This window comes from Sphaerodactylus townsendi, linkage group LG01 (genome assembly GCF_021028975.2).
Source record: "Sphaerodactylus townsendi isolate TG3544 linkage group LG01, MPM_Stown_v2.3, whole genome shotgun sequence".
NCBI lineage: Eukaryota > Metazoa > Chordata > Lepidosauria > Squamata > Sphaerodactylidae > Sphaerodactylus > Sphaerodactylus townsendi.
In genome coordinates, this window is record NC_059425.1 from 6,259,318 (window position 1) to 6,284,616 (window position 25,299).

The following is a 25,299-nucleotide window of genomic DNA, read 5'->3' on the forward strand; positions in this document are numbered from 1 at the left end:
GTGTGTGTGTGTGTGTGTGTGTGTGTGTGTGTGTGTGTGTGTGTGTGTGTGTGTGTCTGTATATATTAAATCAGTGAGTTACTCCAGTCAATAGAATCTGGAAGCCTCATGGACCATGGACATGCATCTTGATTACCACACCCCGCTAAGCTGTTGTGACACAATGGATCCCGGAGAACTCCCTGATACCAGACTTCACATTTACTCCACCTTTTAGAAACCATTTCCTCAACAATCGTTCCCTCCTTGCATTTCCTCTACCTTTAGATACAATCTCCTTGACAATAGAACCCTTCCTAATGACAAACGCCTCAGCCAAATTTGAATACATGGGCAGAGGCTCCAAAGAGTTACTCTGCACAAAGCCATTCAGAGCTTCCCTGATATAATCAAGAAACAATTGACACTATTATCCCGGGAATTAGTAGCAGTAGATGAGCTTTTGGTTATCTCAAGCCAGCGACCCCAGCATGGGAAATCCCAAAGAATCCACGAAAATGAAAATGAAACTTACCTGTTCCCGCCCCTACCTGCACAAACTTACCTGTTCCCACCCCTACCTGCACCCTAGCCTCAGTGCTCATTACTGGCCTGATCCTCTCTTGGTCAAGTTGGTTCTGAGACACGAATTCGTCCATCGCTCAGATCCCCGTGCTGGCATAGGAATCCTTGCCATCTTTGAGACTTCTTCAGCTGAATTTAGGTAACGTATAAGTCCCCTGCTCCCCCTCCTACTCTATCATCCACCTATCTTTTCCTCCCTGCTTATATCCATTAGGAACTGTGTGTATGCTTCTTAACGTGTCACTGTGTGATTGTCTGCAACCAACATTTATATAAAGATATTTAAACTACAATTTGGTCTCTTTTGCATTCTCTGTAGAACCTTTCAAAAGCCAATTCTGGTATAGTTGTCTAAAAGATCCCACCTAGTCTGTGTCTCGCACTGCCAAGCTGAGTTATATTCTCCATTGCTACGTTTAAAAGATTCTCATACTATTAAGCTAGGTAACACTACTGTTGAGAAAAGCAGGGTATAAATCCAAACTCTTCTCCTCCACATGAAGCCTGCTGGGTGACTTTGGCCTAGTCACAGTTCTCTCCAAACTCTCATTGTACTGACTACTGATGCCTCACTGAGTGGTTGGAGGTCAGGTTGTTTACACTATTCAGTACAAGGTGGATGATCTAATTTGCAGACAAATCTTCCTATACATTTGTTACGGCTGAGAGCAATCAGATTGGCCCTAAAGTGGTTTACAGATGTACTTTCATGGAAGAGAGTGTTGACACAAACAGACAGTATGACAGTTAGAGGCAGAAAGAAGATTGCAGAGTTTGGATGTGAGATAAGCTCTTCTCTTTCATTTAGATAGGACTAAAGAGTTTAGAAAAAGTAGGTCTCTATTTGTTACATATGGAGGCCCCAGTAAGAGATCCGAAGCATCATCTCAGACATTATCAAGGTGGATAATACGCAGAGGTGGGGAGGTCATATCCATAACAGGTATGGGTGGCGCATTCAACTAGGGCTCAAGCAGCATCTATCGCAGCGGTTCTCAACCTGTGGGTCGCGACCCCTTTGGGGGTCGAACAACCCTTTCACAGGGGTCTCCTAAGACTCTCTGCATCAGTGTTCTCCATCTGTAGAATGGATAAATGTTAGGGTTGGGGGTCACCACAACATGAGGATCTGTATTAAAGGGTCGCGGTATTAGGAAGGTTGAGAACCACTGATCTATGGCATTCCACAGAGGTGTATCAATCCTCGAGATCTGCAGAGCAGCAACAGGGTCATCAGCAGATATGTGCGTGAAGCATTATGTGTTAGACCTCAAGCAAAAACAGGAGCAGTAGTTGGGAAAGACAAGAAGAGTTTGGATTTATACCCCACCTTTCTCTCTTGTAAGGAGACTCAAGATGGCTTACAAGCTACTTTCCCTCCTTTCCCCAGAACAGACACCTTGTGAGGTAGGTGGGGCTGAGAGAGGTCAGAGAGAACGGTGACTAGCCCAGTGTCACCCAGCAGGAATGCGGAAACACATCTGGTTCACCACCAGATAAGCCTCTGTCACTATGGTGGAGTGAGGAATCAAACCTGGTTCTCCAGATTAGAATCCATCTGCTCTTAACCACGGCATCACGCTGTCACTATGGTGGAGTGAGGAATCAAACCTGGTTCTCCAGATTAGAATCCATCTGCTCTTAACCACGGCATCACGCTGTCACTATGGTGGAGTGAGGAATCAAACCTGGTTCTCCAGATTAGAATCCATCTGCTCTTAACCACAGCATCACGCTGGCTCAGTCTTTTACACTCCATTTTTCAATAAGGTCGGTTGGAACACAGCCCATCTCCGGAGTTTGTGTAGCTTGTTAAAATCGCACTGTGTGGAAGGCACAAGAGACCGAAGTAGAAGGTAGGGTTGCACTTACCTGTACCTGCTCCTTTTTGAAGTCTTCTGTGCACACACACAAGCCCCTCCCTCCTACTCCACTCTGTTCCCTGGGGGGCTCAGGAGAAGTTGGTGTGGGAGCTCTCTGCCATTATCTGGAGGGAATGTCCTCAAGGCAGGGCTAATGGTAAAAGTGCCCCCGAGGGTGGAAGCTTGAGACTTTCTGTTCAAGTGGAGAGAGGGGGCTTTTTCTCCCTCTCCCATAATATACTAGGACATGGAGCACCCAATTAGAAAATACGTTCAGGGCAGAGAAAAGGAAATAAGTGTTTTTACAAGGTACTCCTCTTACCTGAAGAATTCCCTGCCCTGAATATAGTCTGGCCACGAGTGCAGAACTCTTTGAAAGGGAGTTTGATGGATCAGGGAGAGGTCCCTCAATGTCTAGCAGCCATGGTGACTGTGGGAAACCTCCAGACTCCGAGGCAGCCAACCCCCTGAACATTCGCACTGAAAGGCAGCCACAGTGTAGGGCTACATCAGCCTCTTTGTCCTGTTCGTTGGCCCTCCAGGGCAATCGGTTTGTCACTGTGTGTCACAGGATGCTGGGCTGGAAGGACCGCGGGTCTCATCCAGAAGGTTCCTTCTTGGGATCTTATGAACCTAATCGCAGCTGGTTGTCACGACGGTACCATTGGGGGGTGGGGATTGCCTTTGCTTTTGCACTTTTATCACTTCTGGCTGTGGCCTTGGAGTTCTGCGGCTGGGAAGAGACTCCAGGCCGGACAATGCGAACTGTCTGCTTCTCATGTGGGGGGTGGGGATTTCACATTCATGTTATCAAGAGTTTGGTGCGGTTTTCGCCAGAACCCTCTTCCGATGTTCCTCACATGTCTTCAATAAAAGCCTTGAAGCATTCAAGTGGTTTATTGGCTGAACGGGGAATCTGACACTGGTGCAGGATGTCGTAGGCAGATGGTTGCCAGGGGCTAGTCGGGGAGAGCAGATGTTGCCCATTTTGACCCAACTACGTGGGCTGCTGGTTTGTGTCCAAGTTCAGCATGCCGGCCATGGCATTTAAAGCCCACCATGGCATAGGTCCGAAGGAGGGCCGTCTCTTCCTGTATGTCCCTGGGTGTCAGCTGCTGTTTTCAGACCCTCTGCTGGTTCCTCCCCCACTTGAGGGGGCATACCTGGCATCCACCAGATGCCAGGGCCTTTTCTGTGGTGGCTCCCCGTCTGTAGAAGGAGCTGCCCTTTGTTGTTGCAGATCTTCAGAAGATGCTGCAAGATGTGTTTGCCGGGGCTTTCGGTGAGCGATGAACAGCAGACATTGTGTGGGTGGGGGCGTTTGGGGTTTGTTAACACAACACGCACACACACACATATGCATGGAAACCTTTGCAACAGTAAGGGCAAACTCTATGCTGGGGATAATTAGGAAAGGAGTTGAGAATAAAACTGCAAGGATTGTCATGCCCTTATATAAAGCAGTGGTGCGACCACACTTGGAGTCCTGTGTTCAGTTCTGGTCGCCACATCTCAAAAAGGATATCAAAGAGATAGAAAAAGTGCAGAGAAGGGCAACAAGGATGATTGAGGGACTGGAGCACCTTCCCTATGAGGAGAGGCTGCAGCATTTGGGACTCTTTAGTTTGGAGAGGAGACGTCTGAGGGGGAATATGATTGAAGTCTGTAAAATTATGCATGGGGTAGAAAATGTGGACAGAGAGAAATTCTTCTCTCTTTCTCACAATACTAGAACCAGGGGGCATTCATTGAAAATGCTGGGGGGGAAGAATTAGGACTAATAAAAGGAAACACTTCTTCACGCAACATGTGATTGGTGTTTGGAATATGCTGCCACAGGAGGTGGTGATGGCCACTAACCTGGATAGCTTTGAAAGGGCTTGGACAGATTTATGGTGGAGAAGTCGATTTATGGCTACCAATCTTGATCCTCCTTGATCTCAGATTGCAAATGCCTTAGCAGACCAGGTGCTCAGGAGCAGCAGCCACAGAAGGCCATTGCTTTCACATCCTGCAGGTGAGCTCCCAAAGGCACCTGGTGGGCCACTGCGAGTAGCAGAGAGCTGGACTAGATGGACTCTGGTCTGATCCAGCAGTCTAGTGCTTATGTTCTTATGAGGGGGGTTAATATAATATACATATACATAATAGTTATATTACGCATAGTACACATAATATATGTGGGGGAAATGATTAACACAACACACACACACATGCATATGCATAGGAAGTGACATTTCTGGGGGTCTCCCAGGTGACCCTGGACCCTTCACCACCTGAAGCGGTCCTCCAAGGATTAAAGACAGAGAGAGATGCAGTCCTAGACATGCCACGGAGAGAGAGTTCCGGATGATGGGGGAGCCCCTTCCCCCCCCCCCCCCCCCCCCACCGCTAAGCTGTTGTGACACAATGGATCCCGGAGAACTCCCTGATACCATACTTCACATTTACTCCGCCTTTTAGAAACCATTTCCTCAACAATCGTTCCCTCCTTGCATTTCCTCTACCTTTAGATACAATCTCGCCGACAGTAGAGACCCTTCCTAATGACCAACGCCTCAATAGAATTCCAAATACATGGGCAGAGGCTCCAAAGAGTTACTCTGCACAAAGCCATTCAGAGCTTCCCTGATATAATCAAGAAACAATTGACACTATTATCCCGGGAATTAGTAGCAGTAGATGAGCTTTTGATTATCTCAAGCCAATGACCCCAGCATGGAAAATCCCAAAGAATCTAGGAAAATGAAACTGAAACTTACCTGTTCCCGCCCCTACCTGCGCAAAGGGTATAAAAGTACTGTGCACCCTAGCCTCAGTGCTCATTACTGGCCTGATCCTCTCTTGGTCAAGTTGGTTCTGAGACACGAATTCGTCCATCGCTCGGATCCCCGTGCTGGCATAGGAATCCTTGCCGTCTTTGAGACTTCTTCAGCGGAATTTAGGTAACGTATAAGTCCCCTGCTCCCCCCTCCTACTCTATCATCCAAAACTATCTTTTCCTCCCTGCTTATATCCACTAGGAACTGTGTGTACGCTTCTTAACATGTCACTGTGTGATTGTCTGCATCCAAAATTTATATAAAGATATTTAAACTATTATTATTGTTGTTGTTGTTGTTTTTATTTATTTATTTTATTTAACTTTTATACCGCCCACCCCCGGAGGGCTCTGGGCGGTGTACAACATCTGAACACACCCAGGGCTCCCTAGTTTAAACAACATTGAAAGTAATGTTATTTTTTGAAGGGGGGAATCCATCCTGAAACAGCATCACTTTTAATGTTGTTTAAACTATAGAGTCCAGATTCTCCTTTTAAATCCACCTTAAAGGGAGACTCTGGGCTCCCTAGTTTAAACAACATTGAAAGTGATGCTGTTTCAGGGAAGATTCCCCACCCACCCCCCGAACAGCATCATTTTCAATGTTGGTTATTGTGGGTTTTCTGGGCTGCATGGCCGTAGTCTGGTGGATCTTGTTCCTAATATTTCACCGCATCTGTGGCCGGCATTTTCAGAGGTGTATCACACAGAGAAGTCTGCTACACACTGTGTCTAGACTGTGATACACCTCTGAAGATGCCAGCCACAGATGCAGGCGAAACATTAGGAACAAGATCTACCAGACCACGGCCACACAGCCTTTAAAACCCACAACAATCAGTTGAATCTGGTTGTGAAAGCCTTCAACAATACTTTCAATGGGTTTTTTTAAATCTAGGGAGCCCAGATTCTCCCTTTAAATCTACTCCAAAGGGGGTGGATTTAAAGAGAGAACCTGGGGAAAATTTGAGGGTGCCTGTCAGGGGAGCAATGTTTAAGCTAATAGTACCAAAATTTTAGGCTATCTTCAGGAGACTCCTCTGATGAAACCACCCAGGTTTAGTGAAGTTTGGTACAGGGAGTCCAAAGTTATGAACCCTCAAGAGGGTAGCCCCATCTACTATTAGCTCCCATTGGAAACAATGGGGGATGGGGGCATCTCTTATGATATCACCTAGGTTTAGTGAAGTTTGATTCAGAGAGTCCAAAGTTATGGACCCTCAAAAGGGTAGCCCCATCTACTAATGGCTCCCATTTAGAAACAATAGAGATAGGAGCACCTGCCACCCTAGGTTTAGTGAAGTTTACAGTTCAGGGGGGGGGTCCAAGTTATGGACCCTCAAGAGGGAGTAGCCCATCTACTATTAGCTCCCATTGGAAACAATGGGATAAGGGCACCCATGACTCACCTAGGTTTAGTGAGAGTTTGTTCAGGGTCCAAAGTTATGGACCCCCAAAAGGGTAGCCCCATCTACTATTAGCTCCCATTGGAAACAATGGGGGATGGGGCACCCCTTATGATATCACCTAGGTTTAGTGAAGTTTGATTCAGGGGGTCCAAAGTTATGGACCCTCAAGAGGGTAGCCCCATCTACTATTAGCTCCCATTGGAAACAATGAAGGATGGGGGCACCCCCTTTGGGGGTCCATAACTCTGGACCCTCTGAACCACACTTCGCTAAAAAACACAAAAAGCCACAAATGAACCTGCGATTTTTGCTCCCCCCACAAGGGGGCGCCCGAGGCATTTGTCCCCATTGTATCTACGCCTCTGTTAACACAACACACCCAAACATGCAGACAAACCATCTGCAAAAGTGAAGGGGGTTAATATTATACACGTATACATATAGTTATATTACACATAGTACATATAATATATGTGGGGGAAACGATTAACACAAAACCCATGCATAGGAAATGACACTTCTGGGGGTCTCCCAGGTGACCCCGGACCCTTCACCACCCGAAGCGGCCCTCCGAGGGTTAAAGACAGAGAGAGACGCAGTCCTAGACATGCCACGAAGCGGCCCTCCGAGGGCTAAAGACAGAGAGAGACGCAGTCCTAGACATGCCACGGCTTGTGACCCTCCGAGGGCTAAAGACAGAGAGAGACGCAGTCCCTAGACATTGCCACAGAAGCGGCCCTCCAGAGGGGCTAAAAAAAAGACAGAGAGAGACGCAGTCCTAGACATTACACCCAGCTTGGCCCTCCGAGGGTTAGAGACAGAGAGACGCAGTCCTAGACATGCCACGAAGCGGCCCTCCGAGGGCTAAAGACAGAGAGAGACGCAGTCCTAGACATGCCACGAAGCGGCCCTCCGAGGGCTAAAGACAGAGAGAGACGCAGTCCTAGACATGCCACGAAGCGGCCCTCCGAGGGCTAAAGACAGAGAGAGACGCAGTCCTAGACATGCCACGAAGCGGCCCTCCGAGGGCTAAAGACAGAGAGAGACGCCAGGTCCATAAAGACATTGCCACAGAAGCGGCCCTCCGAGGGGTGCTAAAAGACAGAGAGAGACATGAGTCCTAGACATGCCACGAAGCGGCCCTCCGAGGGTTAAAGACAGAGAGACCCGCAGGTCTGGGCACTTTGAAGCGGCCCTCCGAGGAGCTAAAGAGAGAGAGGAGACACAGTCCCTAGACATGCTTGCACGAAGCAGCACCTCCGAGGAGCTAAAGACAGAGAGGGCACCAGTCCTAAGACATGCCACAGAAGCAGCCCTCCGAGAGACTCAAAGAACAGAGAGAGAGACGCAGTCCTAGACATGCCACGAAGCGGCCCTCCGAGGGCTAAAGACAGAGAGAGACGCAGTCCTAGACATGCCACGAAGCGGCCCTCCGAGGGCTAAAGACAGAGAGAGACATACCAGTCCCTAAGACATGCCACAGAAGCGGCCCTCCGAGGTGAGCCTAAAGACAGAGAGAGACGCGGAGTCCTAGACATGCCACGAAGCGGCCCTCCGAGGGCTAAAGACAGAGAGAGACGCAGTCCTAGACATGCCACGAAGCGGCCCTCCGAGGGCTAAAGACAGAGAGAGACGCAGTCCTAGACATGCCACGAAGCGGCCCTCCGAGGGCTAAAGACAGAGAGAGACGCAGTCCTAGACATGCCACGAAGCGGCCCTCCGAGGGCTAAAGACAGAGAGAGACGCAGTCCTAGACATGCCACGGAGAGAGAGCTCCGGATGACGGGGAGGAACTTCCTGCCCACCCGGAAGCAGCCCCTGATCTCCCCCCCCCCATGGTTTTTGAATCGCCGGCAGGACGACGGTGAAGCGCAGGGGGGCGAATGGGGGGGGGGGCTGCAGTGCAAGACCTGGAGGGGAGGGGGGTGTCACGTGGCCCCTTGGTGCGGAGGAGGAGCCACGAGGAGGGCTGGAGGCGGGATCCGAACTCGGCGCCCGTGGGGGAGGCTCGGCTTGGGAGGCACTGGAGAGAGGGTCCCAGAGGCCTTGCCCCTCGGAAGAGGAGGGAGGGTGCCCAGGGGGGGGGGAGCCTTTGGGTGGGGCAGGGGAGAGGCGGGGTGGGGGGGCTGGACAAAGGACCCGAAGAGCTGGGACCGAGGGCGGGGGGAGGATCAAGTGGGAAAGAGGGGCTGTGGGGCTCTGGACCCCCGAAACGAGGAGACCCCCCCTCTTCCTCCTCCCCACCAGCCCCATACCAGGCTCTGCCGCCCCATCCGTCAGGTGCGCTTTTGTCTTTGGGGAACCCTCTGCCCAGGGGGTTTGCCCAAGAGGGGCTGCTTCTGGGGAGGGGCTTGTGTGCTTTTTCTCCTCCCCTTCCCCACCTGGTTGTGGAGCATCAGGGCCCCTCCCCTCATCTCTTGTTTTCCTGCCAAGCTGGAGGCTGCAACTGAGCCTCTTCTGGGGGCTGCCACTTACCCCCCCCCCCCCCCGGGTGGCTTCAGGCCCGGTCAGGAACTCTTTGCCTCAGAGTGGATGTGCAGAGGTTGGAAGGAGGGTGTATGAAGGCGGGACCACCCCTCAAATAGAGTGGCTCAGTGGGAGAAAGAGGATGGGTCAAACACTCTGGACCCTCCCTGGATCAAAGGTGGTCCCCTCAGCTGCACCCTGAAGCCATTGTGGTCATTCGAGGGACTGGCCCAAGAAACGTGTTTGTAGTGCAAAGAAGGAACCCCCCACCCCTTTTATTTCTCCCCCTCCCAGGCAAGAGAGAAAAGACATATTTGATGCCTCCTCCGCCATCTCCTGCGCTTGGCGAAAGGAAGAGAGCCGCCATGCAGCCAGCTCAGGTAAAGAGGGGGGGCCCCTGCTGCTCAGACATTCAGGAGTGGGAAACGATGGTTCCTTCTGTTTCAGGGCTCGGAGGATGGGGCTCCTTGCCCTTGGTTCTGCTGCATCCAGATTTCGAGACTGCCCGTGGTGACTCCCACCTTTCCTTGTCTAGCACGGCAGGTGCGAAGAAGCCCAAGCAGGAACTGTGAAACAAAACTGGGCCATGAATTTAACATATACTGTGCAGCCAGACCTGCTTGCTTCTGAGTGGTATCAACTTCTTAAATCAAAAATTTACTCACTAGGTTTATTACTTGAAGATCTCTGTATGCTGTCACCCAAAGAAATTCTCCAAACCTTAAAAAGCAGGCTTTTAGAACAGGAATACCATATCTTGCTGGGGCAAGCAAATAAACCATTCTCACCCCTTTCTGTCGGAATAGTACCGGAACAGGGGCACATGGCCAAATATCTTGAACTGTTAACTGAACCCCAACAGAGATGGATTATTACAAGGGCCAGATGCAATACTTTCTCATCTTCCGCTACAAAGCGTCGCCACTTATCTATCCCTCTCCAGGATCAGGTTTGTCCAACACTGTAAAAACCAAGTGGAGACTCTCGCTCACATCATACTCGACTGTCCGAGATATGTGGGTATTAGGAACTTCTCTCCTTGGCTGGACCCAGACAAATCGGAAAGAGACTCTGACAGCTCTGTAGCGGAGCTTCTGTTAAACCATAGGTGTCAAACTCGCGGCCCTCCAGATGTTATGGACTACAGTTCCCATCATCCCCTGCCAGCATGATGTTTGACACCTGTGTGTTAAACAATACAGATGCCGTGCTCTTGGAAAAAGTAGCAAAATTTCTTTTACAAGTGACAGAACTTTCTAAGTAACGTCCAATGCTAGAGACAGTTTCTCTGTCTGCGTTTTGAATGTATTCTTGATTTGTGCTTCACAAATGTCAGGTCATGCGAGTCTAGAGCCTATTTTATATGCCTAATAAAGGTGGTGGTGGTTGTTATTGTTGTTCCGTGAATTTCCCGTGTCAGTTACCGTGTGGACATCTGTGGCCCCTTCCTCACAAGGCAGCTAGCCCCCTGCCAGTGAAGACAGCCCTTCTGGCTCCAGGATGCCCCCAAAGAGGGATGGGTTGGGGGGGGCCAAATGTCCCCACAGGGCTCTGCTCCCCTCCTCTTTCTGCAACTGTTCCCCTATTAATTAACTGTCTGTTAATATTAAGCTCATGTGACCACAATTCAGGAAGGATCTTGACAAGCTGGAGCGTGTCCAGAGGAAGCCAACCAAAAGGGTCTAGAATCCAAGGCCTATGGGGAGAGGCTTAGGGGGCTGGGAATGTTTAGTCTGGAGAAGAAAAGGTTAAGGGTTGACATGATAGACGTGCTGAAATATTTGAAGCAGTGGCGTAGGGAGGTTAAGAGCTTGTGTGTCTAATCTGGAGGAACCGGGTTTGATTCCCAGCTCTGCCGCCTGAGCTGTGGAGGCTTATCTGGGGAATTCAGATTAGCCTGTACACTCCCACACACGCCAGCTGGGTGACCTTGGGCTAGTCACAGCTTCTCGGAGCTCTCTCAGCCCCACCTACCTCACAGGGTGTTTGTTGTGAGTGGGGAAGGGCAAAGAGATTGTCAGCCCCTTTGAGTCTCCTGCAGGAGAGAAAGGGGGGATATAAATCCAAACTCTTCTTCTTCTTCATGTTGAAGAGGGAGCAAGCTTGTTTTCTGCTGCTCCGGGGACTAGAACACAGAGTAACTGATTTAAACTCCGAGAAAAGAGATTCCACCTAAACATTAGGTAGAAGTCCCTGATGGTAAGGTCTGTTTCACAGTGGAATACGCTGCCTTGGAAGGTGGTGGAGTCTCCTTTGGAGGCTTTTCAAAAGAGGCTGGATGGCCACCTGTCAGGAGTGCTTTAACTGTGAGTTCCTGCATGGCAGGGGAGTGGAGTGAATGGCCCTGGTGGTCTCTTTTAACTCTGTGATTCTAGGATCAAAAGTCTCGAGCATAAACAGATACATAAAATAAAACGACATACAATATTATGAAATCCTCACATTAACCAGTGCCTGAGACAGCATCACAAAACACAGAACAGTAAAATACATAACTACTAAAATTAAAACATAACTAACATGGAGACATAGACCTATACAGCATCCAGGAATGGGGCTGCCTCCCAGCACATGGCAACCTGTTCCACACACCCCCCCTCCTTGTTGTAAATGCAGCACCCACCCCCAACTGGCAGCCCCGCCCCTGAACTTTCCCCAAGAAGCAGGGGCCTCCAGGAAACCAGCAGCAAGAAGGAACAGCAGAGACATATCAGGAGAGCCTCAGCAGCAAGAGCCTCAGGAGTTCCAGGGAACAGGGTGGAGGCAGCAAAGCCCTAGCCAAGCTGCAATCAGCAGCCCACAGCAGTCTTAGAGAGTGACAACAGGCCAGCACAGCCCCAGCCAGGCTGCAATCATGGAGGAGGGACTTGAAGGCCACTAGGAAGCTGGAGCAGGGAGTTCCCTGGAGGGAGGGAATGTCATAAGAACATAAGAACTTGTCTGCTGGATCAGACCAGAGTGCATCTAGTCCAGCACTCTGCTACTCGCAGTGGCCCACCAGGTGCCTTTTGGGAGCTCACATGCAGGAGGTGAAAGCAATGGCCTTCTGCTGCTGCTGCTGCTCCTGAGCACCTGGTCTGCTAAGGCATTTGCAATCTGAGATGTCCCAAGAGGGATAAAAGGAAGGAAGGGCAAGAGGGGTTGGTTGGTGTGCTGCAGGGGCTCAAACTTGCAGCGGTGCTGTTAACCACCTGGCAGGAGTAAAGAGCTGATGAACAGACACCACCGTCATGTCCTGTTTCCCTTCCTTGGTAAGGAAAAATACTTACAGCCATACAGTTTGACTTACAAATCACATAAGCAAATCCATTGTTCCTTCTATCAGGAGTAGATTTAAATGTCCATTCGGGCCTCAGACCCGGCTCTCTCTGTTTCCCGACTTTCCATACAGATCAGCTTTGCATGATGTAAAATAAATGTTCCTTCTCCTCTTGCAGGTGGTGTCTTTGAAGGGTGTGGAGTGCATTTCCTGTAAGGAGGAATGGGTACTAGAAGCCCCCAAAGGCTGTACAAAGGAGGGTCATGCTGGAGAACTTTTGGAATGTGTCTTCTCTGGGTGAGGATCCTTTTCTCCTGGGCTGATTTGGGATGCCTTTTGGGGGAATGCCTTCTGCGGAGAGGGATCCCCTGCCTGGCAGTCCTGTGTTGGACCACCTCAGGAGGACCTCAGAAAAGGTGCCAGGGTGCTGAGTTTTGAACATTAAGAAGAAGAATAGTTGGATATATTTCTCCCCTTTCACTCCTGTAAAGGGGAACTCAAAGGCACAAACCAGCGCTTTCCCTTCCCCACAACTAAAGACCCTCTTGAGGAGTGGGGCTGAGAGAGAGTTCTAGAGAGGGACTGCTGACTTGTGAGTCCTAACAGAAGGAGGAAGCGAGAACATATCTGGTTCTGAATATAAGCCTCTACCAGCTCAGGTGAAGTGAAACAAACCAGTTCTCAGATTAGAACCCACCTGCTCTGACCCCTACACCACTCTGTGGTTTTTTTTTTTTACTTTTCAGTTTTAAAAATAAAGTTGGTTGAGAACTCATTAGCTGGAGTCTGTGTGTATGCAAAATCCCACACAGTGTGGCAGGCACAAAAAAAAGACAAGTTGAGATAGAAGAAGAAGAGTTTGGATTTATATCCCCCTTTCTCTCCTGTAGGAGACTCAAGGAGACTTGCAGTCCTCCTTGCCCTTTCCCCTCACAACAATCACTTGCTTGAGGGTAGGTGGGGCTGAGAGGCTCAGAAGAACTGACCTTAAGATCACTTGGCTGGTGTGTTGGGTGCACGAAACTAGTCAGGATAATCTCCCACAGCTCAAGCGGCAGAGTGGGGAATCAAACCCAGTTCTTCCAGATTAGAGTACACCTGCTCTTAACCACTACGCCACTGCTGCATTTATTGACTTATTAAGTCAATAAATGGACTCTTTGATCAGTAGCATTTATGGATGAAGTACTAAAGCCTGGCAAAACCAGTTCTGACAAACCACAGCTTTGCCATCCCCTTTATCCCATAGCAAACACCCCACCCCACCCACACACTTTCACAAGAAATTGTAAAAACTAGTTGCTGGAGCTGAGGCACCGCAAGAGAAAGGGGGGTGTCTCGCCCCCATAAGATAATGGATGCAACTCTGGTTCTCATGGGACCAGGGTGTCAGGGGAAGCCTGGTTATCTAGAAAGCATGTGAAGTCATAAAGTAAAGATCAAGGAAAGAACGCTCCAGATGGCAGTGGTAACATAGCAGGCTGCTTACACATATCTTTCAGCAGCACTGGCTTAATTATAATTTTAAGAAGTTATGTTAGTAACTTTAAGCAGTTAGGAATGCATGTCAATCACATAGATAAAAGCCCCATCGCCTTAACAAAGAATGGGGGATGGGGCACCCCCTTTGAGGGTCCATAACTTTAGACCCCCAAACCAAACTGCACCAAACTTGGGGGGTCCCATCAGGACAATTTCCAGATGATACCCTGAAATTTTGGTGCCGATACATCAAAAAATGCGCCCCCTGCAGGAACATCCCAGAAATTTGCCCAAGAATCTTTGATCTGCATTGAGTTTTCTGTATTGCTGTCAATGGGGTTTGCAGGCTGAGAGGCACATTTCTGAAGGCACAGTCTCAAAACTTTCAGGGTCTCATGAGTTGCCCTAATGATACCCAGAGTTCAGATTTTTAGTTTGGACCAGGGCCAAAAGTTATGGACCCTCAAACTGTAGCCCCCATCTCCCTATTAGCTCCATTACAGGAAACAATGGGATAGAGCACCCAACACAGGAGTCCATAACTTTGGACTCCCTGGACAACCTCACCAAACTTGGGGGGGTCGCTGGGACTGATCTTCTGATGATCATGAAGCCCACCCAGTGCTACTAGCCAAGGGTGGAACCAGGCTCCCGAGCCGCAAGTGGCTCTCTGTTCTTCTCCTCGGCTCCCGGTGACTGCCCCTTCCCAGGCAGCCAGGCAGAAATTAAAACCAGGCAGAAAACGGGTGGGTGGCCGGAGGCCGAGGGTGGGAACAAGCGAGTGAAATGAGAGGGTGTGGTGGTGAGAATAGCCAGCAGTGAGGTGGGCGAAGGCAGCCAGAGCAGCAGCGGGAGGCTGAAGCAGGCAAAGTGAGTGAAGCGAGGAAACAGAGCAAGAAGGCGAAGTGAGCAGGCAGACAAAGCAGAGTGGGTGAGGGGAAAGCAGTGAGCAAGGAACAGACAATGAGGGGTGACTCAGCCTGTGAGGCCAGGCCAGGCGGTGAACAAAAAAAAAGCAGGTGGAAGTAGCCGAACCATGTGAAGTGAGCAAAGCGACTGGGGCCGAGTAGCCAGACAGCAATGAGGCCGAACAAGCATCTGTGGTGATGAACAAGCTCTTGAGGCCAGTGGGAAGCGGGTGGGAGCAAGCGGGGAGCTGGTGAGAACAGCAAGCAAGCGAGTGAGGAGTGAAAGGTAGGCGTTAGAGCTCTGGCAGAGAGTGAGACAAAGCGGGAAGCCAGGGGGGGGAAGCGGTGGGGGGGCAAAACAGGAGGTGAGTGAGGGCCGGGTGGGGAGTGGTGAGCAGGGTGGTGAGCAAACCAAAATATTTCTTTTGAGTTAAAGGTTCCCGACCCCTGTACTATCCTAAAACTAAAGCCCTACAGGAGCCAAAAATGGAAACCGCTAAAAATACCCAAAAGCCACAGGCAGCCCACCTTGCCCCAATGGGCATTGGCCCCCTGCCCCCAGACTTGCAGGAGATGGTAGTCAAGAGAACATGGGGTAGTCTGAACAGGGGCTTCTCTCCAGTCGTGCCTCACCTGGACTGAAAGGTGGCCATGGAGGGAACTCTGCTGGCTTCTTTGCCCATGACTGAGTTTTCTGCAGCAACGCACCCTCTGCCCACCAGTGCCCTGTGGAGATTTTTCCCTCCGAACTTTCATCTGCCTGACCCTTTAGACTCTGAGCAGCCCTTCCTGGTAGCTTCTATGAAAAAATGTAGCACGTGCAGGATGTATTTGGTTGTAATTTCACTGTTTTCCCACCCACTGCTAAATATAAATATAAATCGGCTCCTTTAGCTCAGATTCCAGGCACTTCCCAGTTTGTCAGAGACTATTGCTAGTTTAAAATAAAACCTCCTTTCCTAGTCAGAAAAAAAGCAGGCACAAGCGACTTTTTAGAAGTTTAAAAAGATGAACTGGAATAATGTTTGGCTGAAATAGAAAGTGTAGTCATCCACATGAGTGGGCCAGCTGGGAAGGCTGAGGCAGCGGAGTTTCAGCCTCTGGTGGAAATATCTAACAGCGGGGAGCCTTGGGTGTCGTGTTCTACTTGACTCTACCCAGCGTGCTGGTTCCCTGGCACCTTTATTATGATGATTCTAGCCGAGTGTGAGAGAGGCCCAGGCAGGGAATTCAGAGGAGAGAAGCGAGGGAGGCGGGGAACTGAGAGATCATCATGTGATACATGATCTCCACCTGGCTACTCACGTCTTGAGAGGAGCACACATCAAGCGTCTAGATAATCCTCACCTAGGGGCAAGACCATTGTCCCTTTGTCCAGGACACCGGTGAAGTTTCACTTGAAACCAAGGTAGTTCATGACCATTGTTGACTCGCCGAGAGGGATGAGGGTGGGGGGGGGAAAGTCGCGACCAGAAGGCGTAGGGCGCCCGGTGTGCAGCAGCTCTACCACCACAGTGCTGCTGGGTCTCGGCAGCTCATCCCCTACATCTCCCTCCTTTTACACATTGAAGGAGGCGAATTGTTAGAGATTTAAAGGGCTACCTCCTCCGCCATTTGGCCAGAAGCCCAGCCGAGCTGCTTATTACAACCCATTAGAACTTAGTTTGCGATGTAAGGGAAAGTCAAGGGTTTCTTGCACCGCGTTACAGGCAAAGTAGATATGCATCAGAGCAAGGCAAACTCCAATAATAAAGCATACAATCAAACCAATGCAGAATTGAACAGTGGTACGGTATCCAGCAGCTCATGCACTCATATGAATCAACAATGACAAACAATCAATGAAGTGACACGATTGGTGTGAAAGAGACATGGGGCCTGGGCCAGAGCGATAGATGGTCTTGGTGTTACAGGGGAAATAGGTCGGGGATTCCCTGAGAGTGTGAGGCTGCTCTCCATGGCTAGAGCAGCCCAGCGTCCGGCAAAGGGGGGGCAGAAGGAAGGGGAGGCGGCAGTGGGAGGCTTCCAGGTGGAGCCTGAGGAGCAGAGACGATGGTGAGAGGCAGCAGAGGAGTTCAAGCCCAGATGGATGCAGCAACAACAAATAGCATAGCACTACAAAATTAAAGCATGCAATAACTACCTGATCAGCTGGGTTACAGTACTCAATAATTCCTTTGGAGTCCGGCTCAAAGGGCATCATGTAAATGGAAACAATAAACATAGCTAAACAGTACAAGGGCTGGGTGATGAAAGGAAAAGGAGGGACAGCCATGGCTGCATGGTGTCAATGCTGACTCTTGCCTTTGAAGCGATGGTGGTGAGTCCATGGATTTCTCAAGGCGTGAGAGAGCTACTGATAGTCTTTAGCATTTACAGGTTCAGTGACTCTCAGAACGAATGCAGAGAGAATGTTCGATAACAATCAGGTGGCTGGAGACAGGGAGAGTTCCAAAGGTTAACCTATCCAGGAGTGTTCTAGCTGCAACTTCAAACTCCAGCCAAGAGGCAGAGAGGAGAATGGCTGACTGTGGAGTGAACTGTGACACACACAGCGTCAACCTCTGAGCCATGGCCAGCCCAGGCAGAAGGAATAGATTAAGCTGTGTGAGTGCTCCCAGATGTTGGTCTGGTCAAAGCTCATCAAGGGGTGGCCAGAGCTACCACCCGGCAACAGGAGGCAACAGAGCAGAGCAGAAGAGGGATGGTGGCCATGAGTTGGCAGTGATGATTGCAAGAGAGTGACACAGAGATCTCGGGCGATCTCGGGGGTATACTAGGCGCAGCAACTCTTGAAACTTAGCTGGTGCTGCCAGCATCCCAGGTCATCGGGTCTTTGGACCGTCTGAGGCGTCCCGGTGGCGTTTCAGATTGAGCAGCTGTTGGGATCCTCCAAGAGAGGTGGATTTCCATCTCTGGGATGAGTTGGTTTCCCTCTAAGCCATTCCATGAGGCACAGCCTGTCATGGCAGTTGGGATCACAGGAGATCCTGTAGGAAGAAGGACTAAAGAAACACACCCCTTCCCCAGGTTACATAGGAGGGCGGGTCCTGCCAGGCTTGGAGAAACCCGATGGTAGGAGGTCAAGATCAAGTTTGTTGGATTTTAGTGTTTTGATATAGAAGACATATAAGAGGCTTATCTTGCAGCCTGTGGGGTTTGCTTGCAATGCACTCTCTATTTGGGGCATACTCTCTTTCTTTAAGTTGTTTGACAGGAGGCAGAGAGGTGGCCGATCCCGATGAAGCTGGCTTCAGAAGCGTCATCAAAGTGCGTCAAAGAGTCGAGCCACGTGGGAGGAGGGCTGCATGAGACCCTAGAGGGAGTATGGGTGTACATGCCCAATTTGCAACACAAAAGAGGGAACTTGAATCTGCAGCTTTTGGGTGATGGATACATCCGGGGAGACAATACAAAGATGCATAGAAGAGAGAAAAGGGGGAGGTTTGGAACTTTTACCTTCCCCTCCTGTAAGAGACCTTGGTAGGTTTGAACTTCCCTACCTTCTGGCCGGAGGCTGGTGGGTGGGGTGTGACCCCCAGGCATTGTGAGCTAGCCAGGTGTTCCCATGGGAAGAAATGTGTAGAACCTGAGGCATCTAGCTCATATATAAAACTTATTCATGTGTGAGTAGCAGGCTCAAACCTTTCAGGAACACTGGCACACATAATCAAGGAGAAAACTGGTGAGGCCTGGAGCATGGCAGAAGCAATGGAAAAATCCCTCTTATGAGGAAAACTTTAGGGGTCTCTGAGAGGGGCAAGACATACAGAACATATATAGGCATACAGAGCACATATAAGTAATGAGGGAGGATTACAACTCTGATTTGAGATCTTACTCTCTGGATCTTACAGGGCGATTCCCGCTGTAGGCATTTCATGACCCCTGCTTTCCCTAGAGGTATGACGATTTTGCTGCCACTGGGAGCTTTGCAGGCTTAGAGGCTTTGCACAGGCTCAGAGGCTATGAGATCTGGTTTGAACCTTACAGCTGGAGAGGGCAAAGGGGGCTTCTTCTTCATGAAGGACTTTGGGCTTAAAGATAGCCATTGTGTGAGAGCATCTTCCTCTTTCCACGCCTCATTGTCCTGTAGATTGGCTATAAATTCTGAGGAGGGGTTCAAAAGCGGCAGTCCCTCTTGGTTAATGAGGCGGACTGGGCATAGTGCTTGAAATGTTGGCGTTCTCTTCGTCCCAACAAGCATTTCTTTCTGTTACCAATTCAGTGACTGTGAGACTCAGCAGAAATTTTGAAATGCGTGCCACTCTGGGGCACTGGCAAGAACATGGTGACTTTGGAAGTAGAAAGGGGTTAGGCAGGGAAGTATAGGCGGTAGGGGGAAGCGAGCAGAAGTTTAAGATTAGCTGAACTTAGATCAGACTCAGGAGTAGAAAGCATTGGGGCAGGATGATCCAGGATGAACTCCCAGCAGTTCCCTGTGGGATGTTGTCCACACCTGGATGTGGATGGCTCCCTAGTGCATTGAGTCGATGAGAGCCTCTGGGATGATAGAACAATCCCTGTTCAGCTGACAGAAGCTTTGGTGAACCAGCCCAATGGTCTCCATTAGGATGGGATAACACATGAGCTAGACAGCGAGATCTCATAAGGAGCTCGGAAGGGGTTTGAGGTCATGGACCTTGGTTCCCGAACTGGGAGATGCCAGGTGGGAGACCACACCTCCCAAAAAGGGCATTAGAACACCTGGTCTTAAGACCTCCCTGGGGGTCTTAGCCCTCTGGGGGAGACCCCCCTCCCGTTTAGACGTAGGCCCCCTCCCGAGCAGCCCTACAATCCTTCTGGAAGTGTCTGGCTTGTTGCAATTGAAACACTAGTCCTGAGGGCTGTCTCATGGCAGTGGAGGGGCGCTCTGAGCTAGAGGCTGGCTTGATGATGAAAGACCCGATATCCTGGCAGAGCCAAGCATGTCCGACCAGTTGGGGTTCCTACCTAGACCTGTGACTGCTAGAGCACTCAGCGGGCGTTCTCTTTGTGGCTTGGGAGTTAAGCCCTGGGCCTCCTGGATTTGTCAACCTGCCTCTTGGGGCCTCCTGGAGCCTGTTCCGCGATTGACATGGGGCTCCCTGAGGAGCTTCTGCGGGGCCGCTAGAAAACTTTGGGCTGACATAGCCAGTGCTGGGGACTTTCAAAAAAGCATAGCCAGAAACATTCAGAAGCGACCGTAAAGGAATTGGCCTCTGGGTTCAATTATGCGTTAGGGTTAGTGAAAACCCATGTATAAAGCTGTATGCGGCAGTGTAGAAACGCCAGAAGCATCCCCTGTTGATGCACTGTTAGTGAATTTCGCTTTCCCAGATCACATATTGTGCAGGGTTTAAGAACATCTGAAAGGTGGTTTCAGTCATCGAACCATTAAGTGATTCCTTGCGACTGCTTCCAGCATACCTCTCACGTAGAGGCTAGTGATTCCCTAAGTCTGCATTGCCGGGCTTCGGTGAGAATGTTATAGCCTAGGGGCGGTGCTGGTCTTTCGCCCGAATAGGTGCCATCTTCCCCTGGGGTGTCTGTGGTGGGCCGGGGCATGGCGAGGAGATATGGCATCGTCTTCCAGTCAGGGTTTCGCTTCTCTGCAGATGTGGCTAATGGTTCTGCTAAGGGTTTCGAAACCAGCATACCGTGCATGGCGTAAGCGGAGTCTTGTTGGCTGGAGAATATTGAATGACCCGAGAGGCGGCTGTGCCGCGGGAGAGTTTGAAGGAGGCAGGGAAGCAAGGGAGGCAGACTGAGGACAGGCGTCCAATTTAGCGGATAGAAAGTTCCGGGGGTGAAACTGACTGAAGGTGAAAGGAGGCGATCACAGCAAGGAGACATAGACCTACAGGCTGATGGCGACATAACATTGTCTCCACGTCAGTAACGGTGACATGGCCCGAGGCTCCTAATGTGAAGAGTCACGATGTTTTCCCAAATCGCAAGATTCAATGTCCCCCTTCTACCAGGTACCATGGACATTGAGCTTCAATCCTCAACCAATTCGCAGCTCCCCTCTCTTTATGGAGACCTGCAGCATTGCTAAGCAGCTTTAGTTGGTTAACGTGCTTGTCATAAGCCCTGCTTGCAGCTCCCATGCCTCACCGATGTTCGGTGGACGAGAGAGTGTCCTAGGACTGGTCCCTAGATGCGCCGATCCAGCGGACGATCTGCTTGGCCCACTTTCCCAGGCGTGAGCAGGGTGGAGTTCGAGTTCGAGGTTCGGCACCAGCTTGTAGTCATCCCGCCAGGGGTAAATTACATGGGAAAATGAGGCAGCGGAGTTTCCTCTGGTGGAGGCGCCAACATGGTGTCGTGTTCCTGAGACTCTGCCGCGTGCTGGTTCCTGGCACCTTTTATTATGATTCTAAGCGGAAGTGAAGCGGGCGGAAATTCGAGGCGGAAGCGGGAGACTAGAGATCATCATGTGATGCGCTGATCTCACCTGGCTCTCGATGGAGAGGAACATCAGCGTCTTGGCCTAATCCTCTCCTGGGGGCGCGACCATTGTCCCTTTGTCTCGGACACCCGGTGGTTCTGCCGAGCAGGTAGTTCGCTGACCAGTGACTCATCGGCGGGGATGAGGGGTGGGGGAAGCGGTGCGACCAGAGGAGCCGTGGAGCCTTGGTGTATGGCCTTTCACCACAGGTGTGCTGCTGCTGGGTCAGCAGCTCATCCCTACATCAGATATTTGGCAAAGCAAAAATAACAAAAATAAAGCAGGTAAATTGGTATTAAAGGCATTATGTACAAGATTTTTATGACTTATTCCACAGATCTTTTCAGTTATTCAGAAGCTGTTTTATTTCATAAAATTACATAAACCAGTCAGATGTTTTTAAAGCTTTTCAGTTGCTAATACAATCCTACTCTGTTCTCTTTTCTGAGAACAACTTTACTCTCAGGAGACAAATGTTTTTAGCAGTATTTCTGCCTGGGACAATCTGAACCCACTAAGGTTTATGAGTAGGATTTTCTTCCTTCTGTGTCCTACGAGATAAAATCCTCCTTCTGAAGGGCCACAGTCCTTAATGAGTCATTCCTGTTTATTCTCCCTTAGTAGATTTCCCTCAAAGATAAAAAACAACCACCGGCGTGCTGTGGCACACCACTGCTGTATTACTGGGAGCTCAGAACAGACCACTCTTGCCTGCCTGACCTTGTCCCCTCTCAAACAGTAAGCTTTTCACCAAGAGAACGGGGCAATTCCCTAATGCAGCCGTTCCGCCAAACTCCCCCCTCTTGGAACTCCTCTCGGTTCTCACAGTGACTGAAAAGTGGCTCTTTGGCTGCAGTAATCCTGGCTTGTCTGTGGGTAGCTCCTTATGTGCTGGAGCTTTGCTCTGTTACAGAACTTCTAGAGCCAGATGGATAATTCTAGGCTCTGTACTGTCTCTCATCCCATTCCTAATACTTACCTATTGTGTATTTCCGGATGGGCTGTTAACCTCACTTGGGACTGAGGGTGTGCACTCAGGAGGTTATGTTTGCTGGTGGTTTGTTTTCCCCAGTTACAAAGGGTCCTCTGATTGCTAAGCCTGAGCTCATATCCCAACAGAGGAAGAGAGGTCTTTCCTTGGAACTTGTGTGAGAGAGGAGGATCTGGCAGGTAGCTACTATATGTCCCTCGGGGTTATACTTTGTTTGTGCTTCCTTTTAAGAGTGGGTGGATTTCTGTGAGGATTATCATCACGGTCTCTTCCTCAGACTGAAAGAGATGTGAATGTGAAAAGGGTGGCTGTAGACCAGGAACCTCTGAGAACAACCCGACTTTCCTTGTACCAAGTCAGATCACTTATTCCCTGTCCACCCTGAGTGGCCGTGGCTTTGTGGCAGGGGTGTTTACGGCACATGAAACCCCTTTAAATGGAGATGCCAGGCACTGATCCTGGGATCCTGGCACATAGAAAGCATGCATTTTCCCGCAGAGAAGACCCAGAGCAATCCCAGAGAGCTCTCACACTAGTGCATTTTACCTTCTTCCCCGGTCGGTTCACAACAGAGATGTCAGCGATTCTGGGCAGCCTGGCACATAGAGATTTCCCAACATGGCAGCACAGCCCTATAAAACCTCACACCTTGCAGAGGCAATCCTTGCTTTCTGAGTACCTTTCAAGCCTTGGCCAGGATTTATCTCCAGTTGTCTCCTGTCGGTATCACAGAGGCATGAAGCTGGTTTACTAAACAAAGCAATGGGCAGAAGTGTTGTGACCAGTGGGTGGGTTGCATAGAAGAGGAAGCAGTGAACCAGTCAGAGACCTTCATCACTGCCTAACAACAAGGTCACAGTCCTGTGGCTACATTTTGGGGGCGCTGATTTGATTTACAGTTTAGGTCAGTGAAGGATCTCTCTGCCAGGCCTGATGAAATCCTGTTCTCTGTTTAATTAACACAAACTAAAGATCAGTCCATACTGGGTGGTATTTTCGTAGGACCGGATTGCCCTCCAGGACTCTGGAAATGGTTTTCAGACACCTGGCCTTTGAATTCTTGCATGCTGTACATTTTACTTCAGTCTGCAACACTCAAAACTCTGTTCTTTTTCAGAGCACTCATGCCGCTATTCTTTTCTCTTTCCACAGAGGAAATGTGTGATCCAGCAAATGAAATGAAAGAATATTGCGTGAATGAAAAAGGAGTGACATATTCAGATGGAAAAGACAGCACTGAATATTCTGGTGTGAAAAGAAAGAAGGAGAACAGCCAATGAAAGAGAGAAGTAATTCTGGTCCTTTCCAGGGAGAGGATTTGCATAAAACTGCACTATTTGAAAAAATTCATGAAAAATACCGTAGGAATGAAGATGCAGCAACTGGGGAAAGGCTTTCTGAAAAATCAGACAAAAATGTTCATTGCAGTGACCGTAACAGAATGAAAATCCTTAAATCCCAGAAATGTGCAAAGAGATTTGGAGAGGAAAAAAAGATAACTTCTCATAAAAGAATTCACACACGGGAGACAAACTATAAATGTTTAGATGGTGGAAAAAGCTTCAACAGCAGTGGAAACCTTATTTCCCATCAAAGAATACATACAGGACAGAAATCATATAAATGCCTGAAGTGTGGAGTAGCCTTCAAGCACATTTCCAGACTCACTTCCCATCAAAGACGTCACACAAGGGAGAAACCATATAAATGCCAGGAATGTGGAAAAAGCTTCAGTCAGAGAGCACATCTTACTTCCCATCAAATAATTCACACAGGAGAGAAGCCATACCAATGCCAGGAATGTGGAAAAGGCTTCAGTCAGAGAGTAAATCTTACTTCCCATTGGAGAATTCACACAAGGGAGAAACCATATCAATGCCTGGAATGTGGAAAAGACTTCAGTCGGAGTGATCATCTTACTTCCCATCAAAGAATTCACACAGGGGAGAAACCATACAAATGCCAGGAGTGCGGAAAAGCCTTCAGTCAGAGCCAAAGCCTTACTTCACATCAGAGAGTTCACACAGGGGAGAAACCATATCAATGCCTGGAATGTGGAAAAGACTTCAGTGAGAGTCAAAGCCTTATTTCCCATCAAAGAATTCACACAGGGGAGAAACCATACAAATGCCAACAGTGTGGAAAAGCCTTCAGTCATAGCGCAAGCCTTACTTCACATCAGAGAGTTCACACAGGGGAGAAACCCTATAAATGTCCAGAATGTGACAAACACTTCAGTGACAGTGGAAGCCTTACCTCCCATCGAAGAGTTCACACAGGGGAAAAACCATACAAATGCCGGGAGTGTGGAGCAGCCTTCAAGCACAGTTTCACCCTCACTTCCCATCAAAGACGTCACACGGGGGAGAAACCATATCAATGCCTGGAATGTGGAAAATACTTCAGTAGGAGGGACAGCCTTATTTCCCATCAAAGAATTCACACGCAGGAGAAACCATACAAATGCCAGGAGTGTGGAAAAGCCTTCAGTCAGAGCCAAAGCCTTACTTCACATCAGAGAGTTCACACAGGGGAGAAACCTTACAAATGTCAGGAGTGTGGAAAAGGCTTCAGGAAGAGTGGACACCTCACTTCCCATCAAAGAATCCATACAGGGGAGAAACCATATAAATGCCAGGAATGTGGAAAAGGCTTCAGTCAGATAGCAAATCTTACTTCCCATTGGAGAATTCACACTAGGGAGAAACCATATCAATGCCTGGAATGTGGCAAACACTTCCGTGACAGTGAAAACCTTACCTCCCATCAAAGAGTTCACATAGGGGAGAAACCATACAAATGCCTGGAGTGTGGAAAAGGGTTCGATCAGAGAGTACATCTAACTTCCCATCAAAGAATTCACACAGGGGAGAAACCATACAAATGCCTGGAATGTGGAAAAGCCTTCAGTCAGAGCCAAAACTGCCCACTTCCCCGCATCAGGGGAGTTCACCTGGGGAGAAACCATACAATGCCGCAGGTGTGGAAAAGATTTCAGGAGAGTGGACACCTCGCTTGTCAAAGAGTTCACACGGGAGGAAACCATATAAAATGCCGGGAGTTGTGGAAGAGACTTTAGAGTGATCGGGACTTACTTCCCA

The 25,299-nt window shown here is 49.5% G+C and overlaps 5 protein-coding genes across 10 annotated transcripts in view; 4 read left to right on the forward strand and 1 right to left on the reverse strand.

Moving 5' to 3' along the window:
- Positions 1–25,299, forward strand: part of LOC125440106 (zinc finger protein 420-like) — a 313,705-nt gene that overhangs the window by 142,536 nt on the left and 145,870 nt on the right. Inside the window, 1 exon segment of the mRNA XM_048509682.1 lies at positions 9,420–9,505. Coding sequence (XP_048365639.1) covers positions 9,420–9,505 — 86 coding nt within the window.
- LOC125440115 (zinc finger protein 420-like) overlaps positions 1–25,299 on the forward strand; it is a 157,200-nt gene that overhangs the window by 100,994 nt on the left and 30,907 nt on the right. The window lies entirely within an intron of this gene.
- Positions 1–25,299, forward strand: part of LOC125440145 (zinc finger protein 501-like) — a 215,548-nt gene that overhangs the window by 64,201 nt on the left and 126,048 nt on the right. For 2 of the 3 annotated variants that reach the window (XM_048509783.1, XM_048509792.1), the window contains one exon: positions 23,354–23,373. The exons of the other annotated variant lie outside the window; for it this stretch is intronic. In XM_048509783.1, the coding sequence (XP_048365740.1) occupies positions 23,354–23,373 (20 nt within the window). The remainder of the gene's footprint in view (positions 1–23,353; positions 23,374–25,299) is intronic. 3 annotated transcript variants of the gene reach the window in all.
- LOC125440133 (zinc finger protein 420-like) overlaps positions 1–25,299 on the reverse strand; it is a 161,854-nt gene that overhangs the window by 44,322 nt on the left and 92,233 nt on the right. The window lies entirely within an intron of this gene.
- LOC125438435 (zinc finger protein 420-like) lies at positions 23,483–25,277 on the forward strand. The gene is made up of 2 exons (XM_048506880.1): positions 23,483–24,435; positions 24,514–25,277. The coding sequence occupies exons 1-2, from the start codon at positions 23,640–23,642 to the stop codon at positions 25,275–25,277; spliced, it is 1,560 nt and encodes a 519-aa protein (XP_048362837.1). The 5' UTR covers positions 23,483–23,639.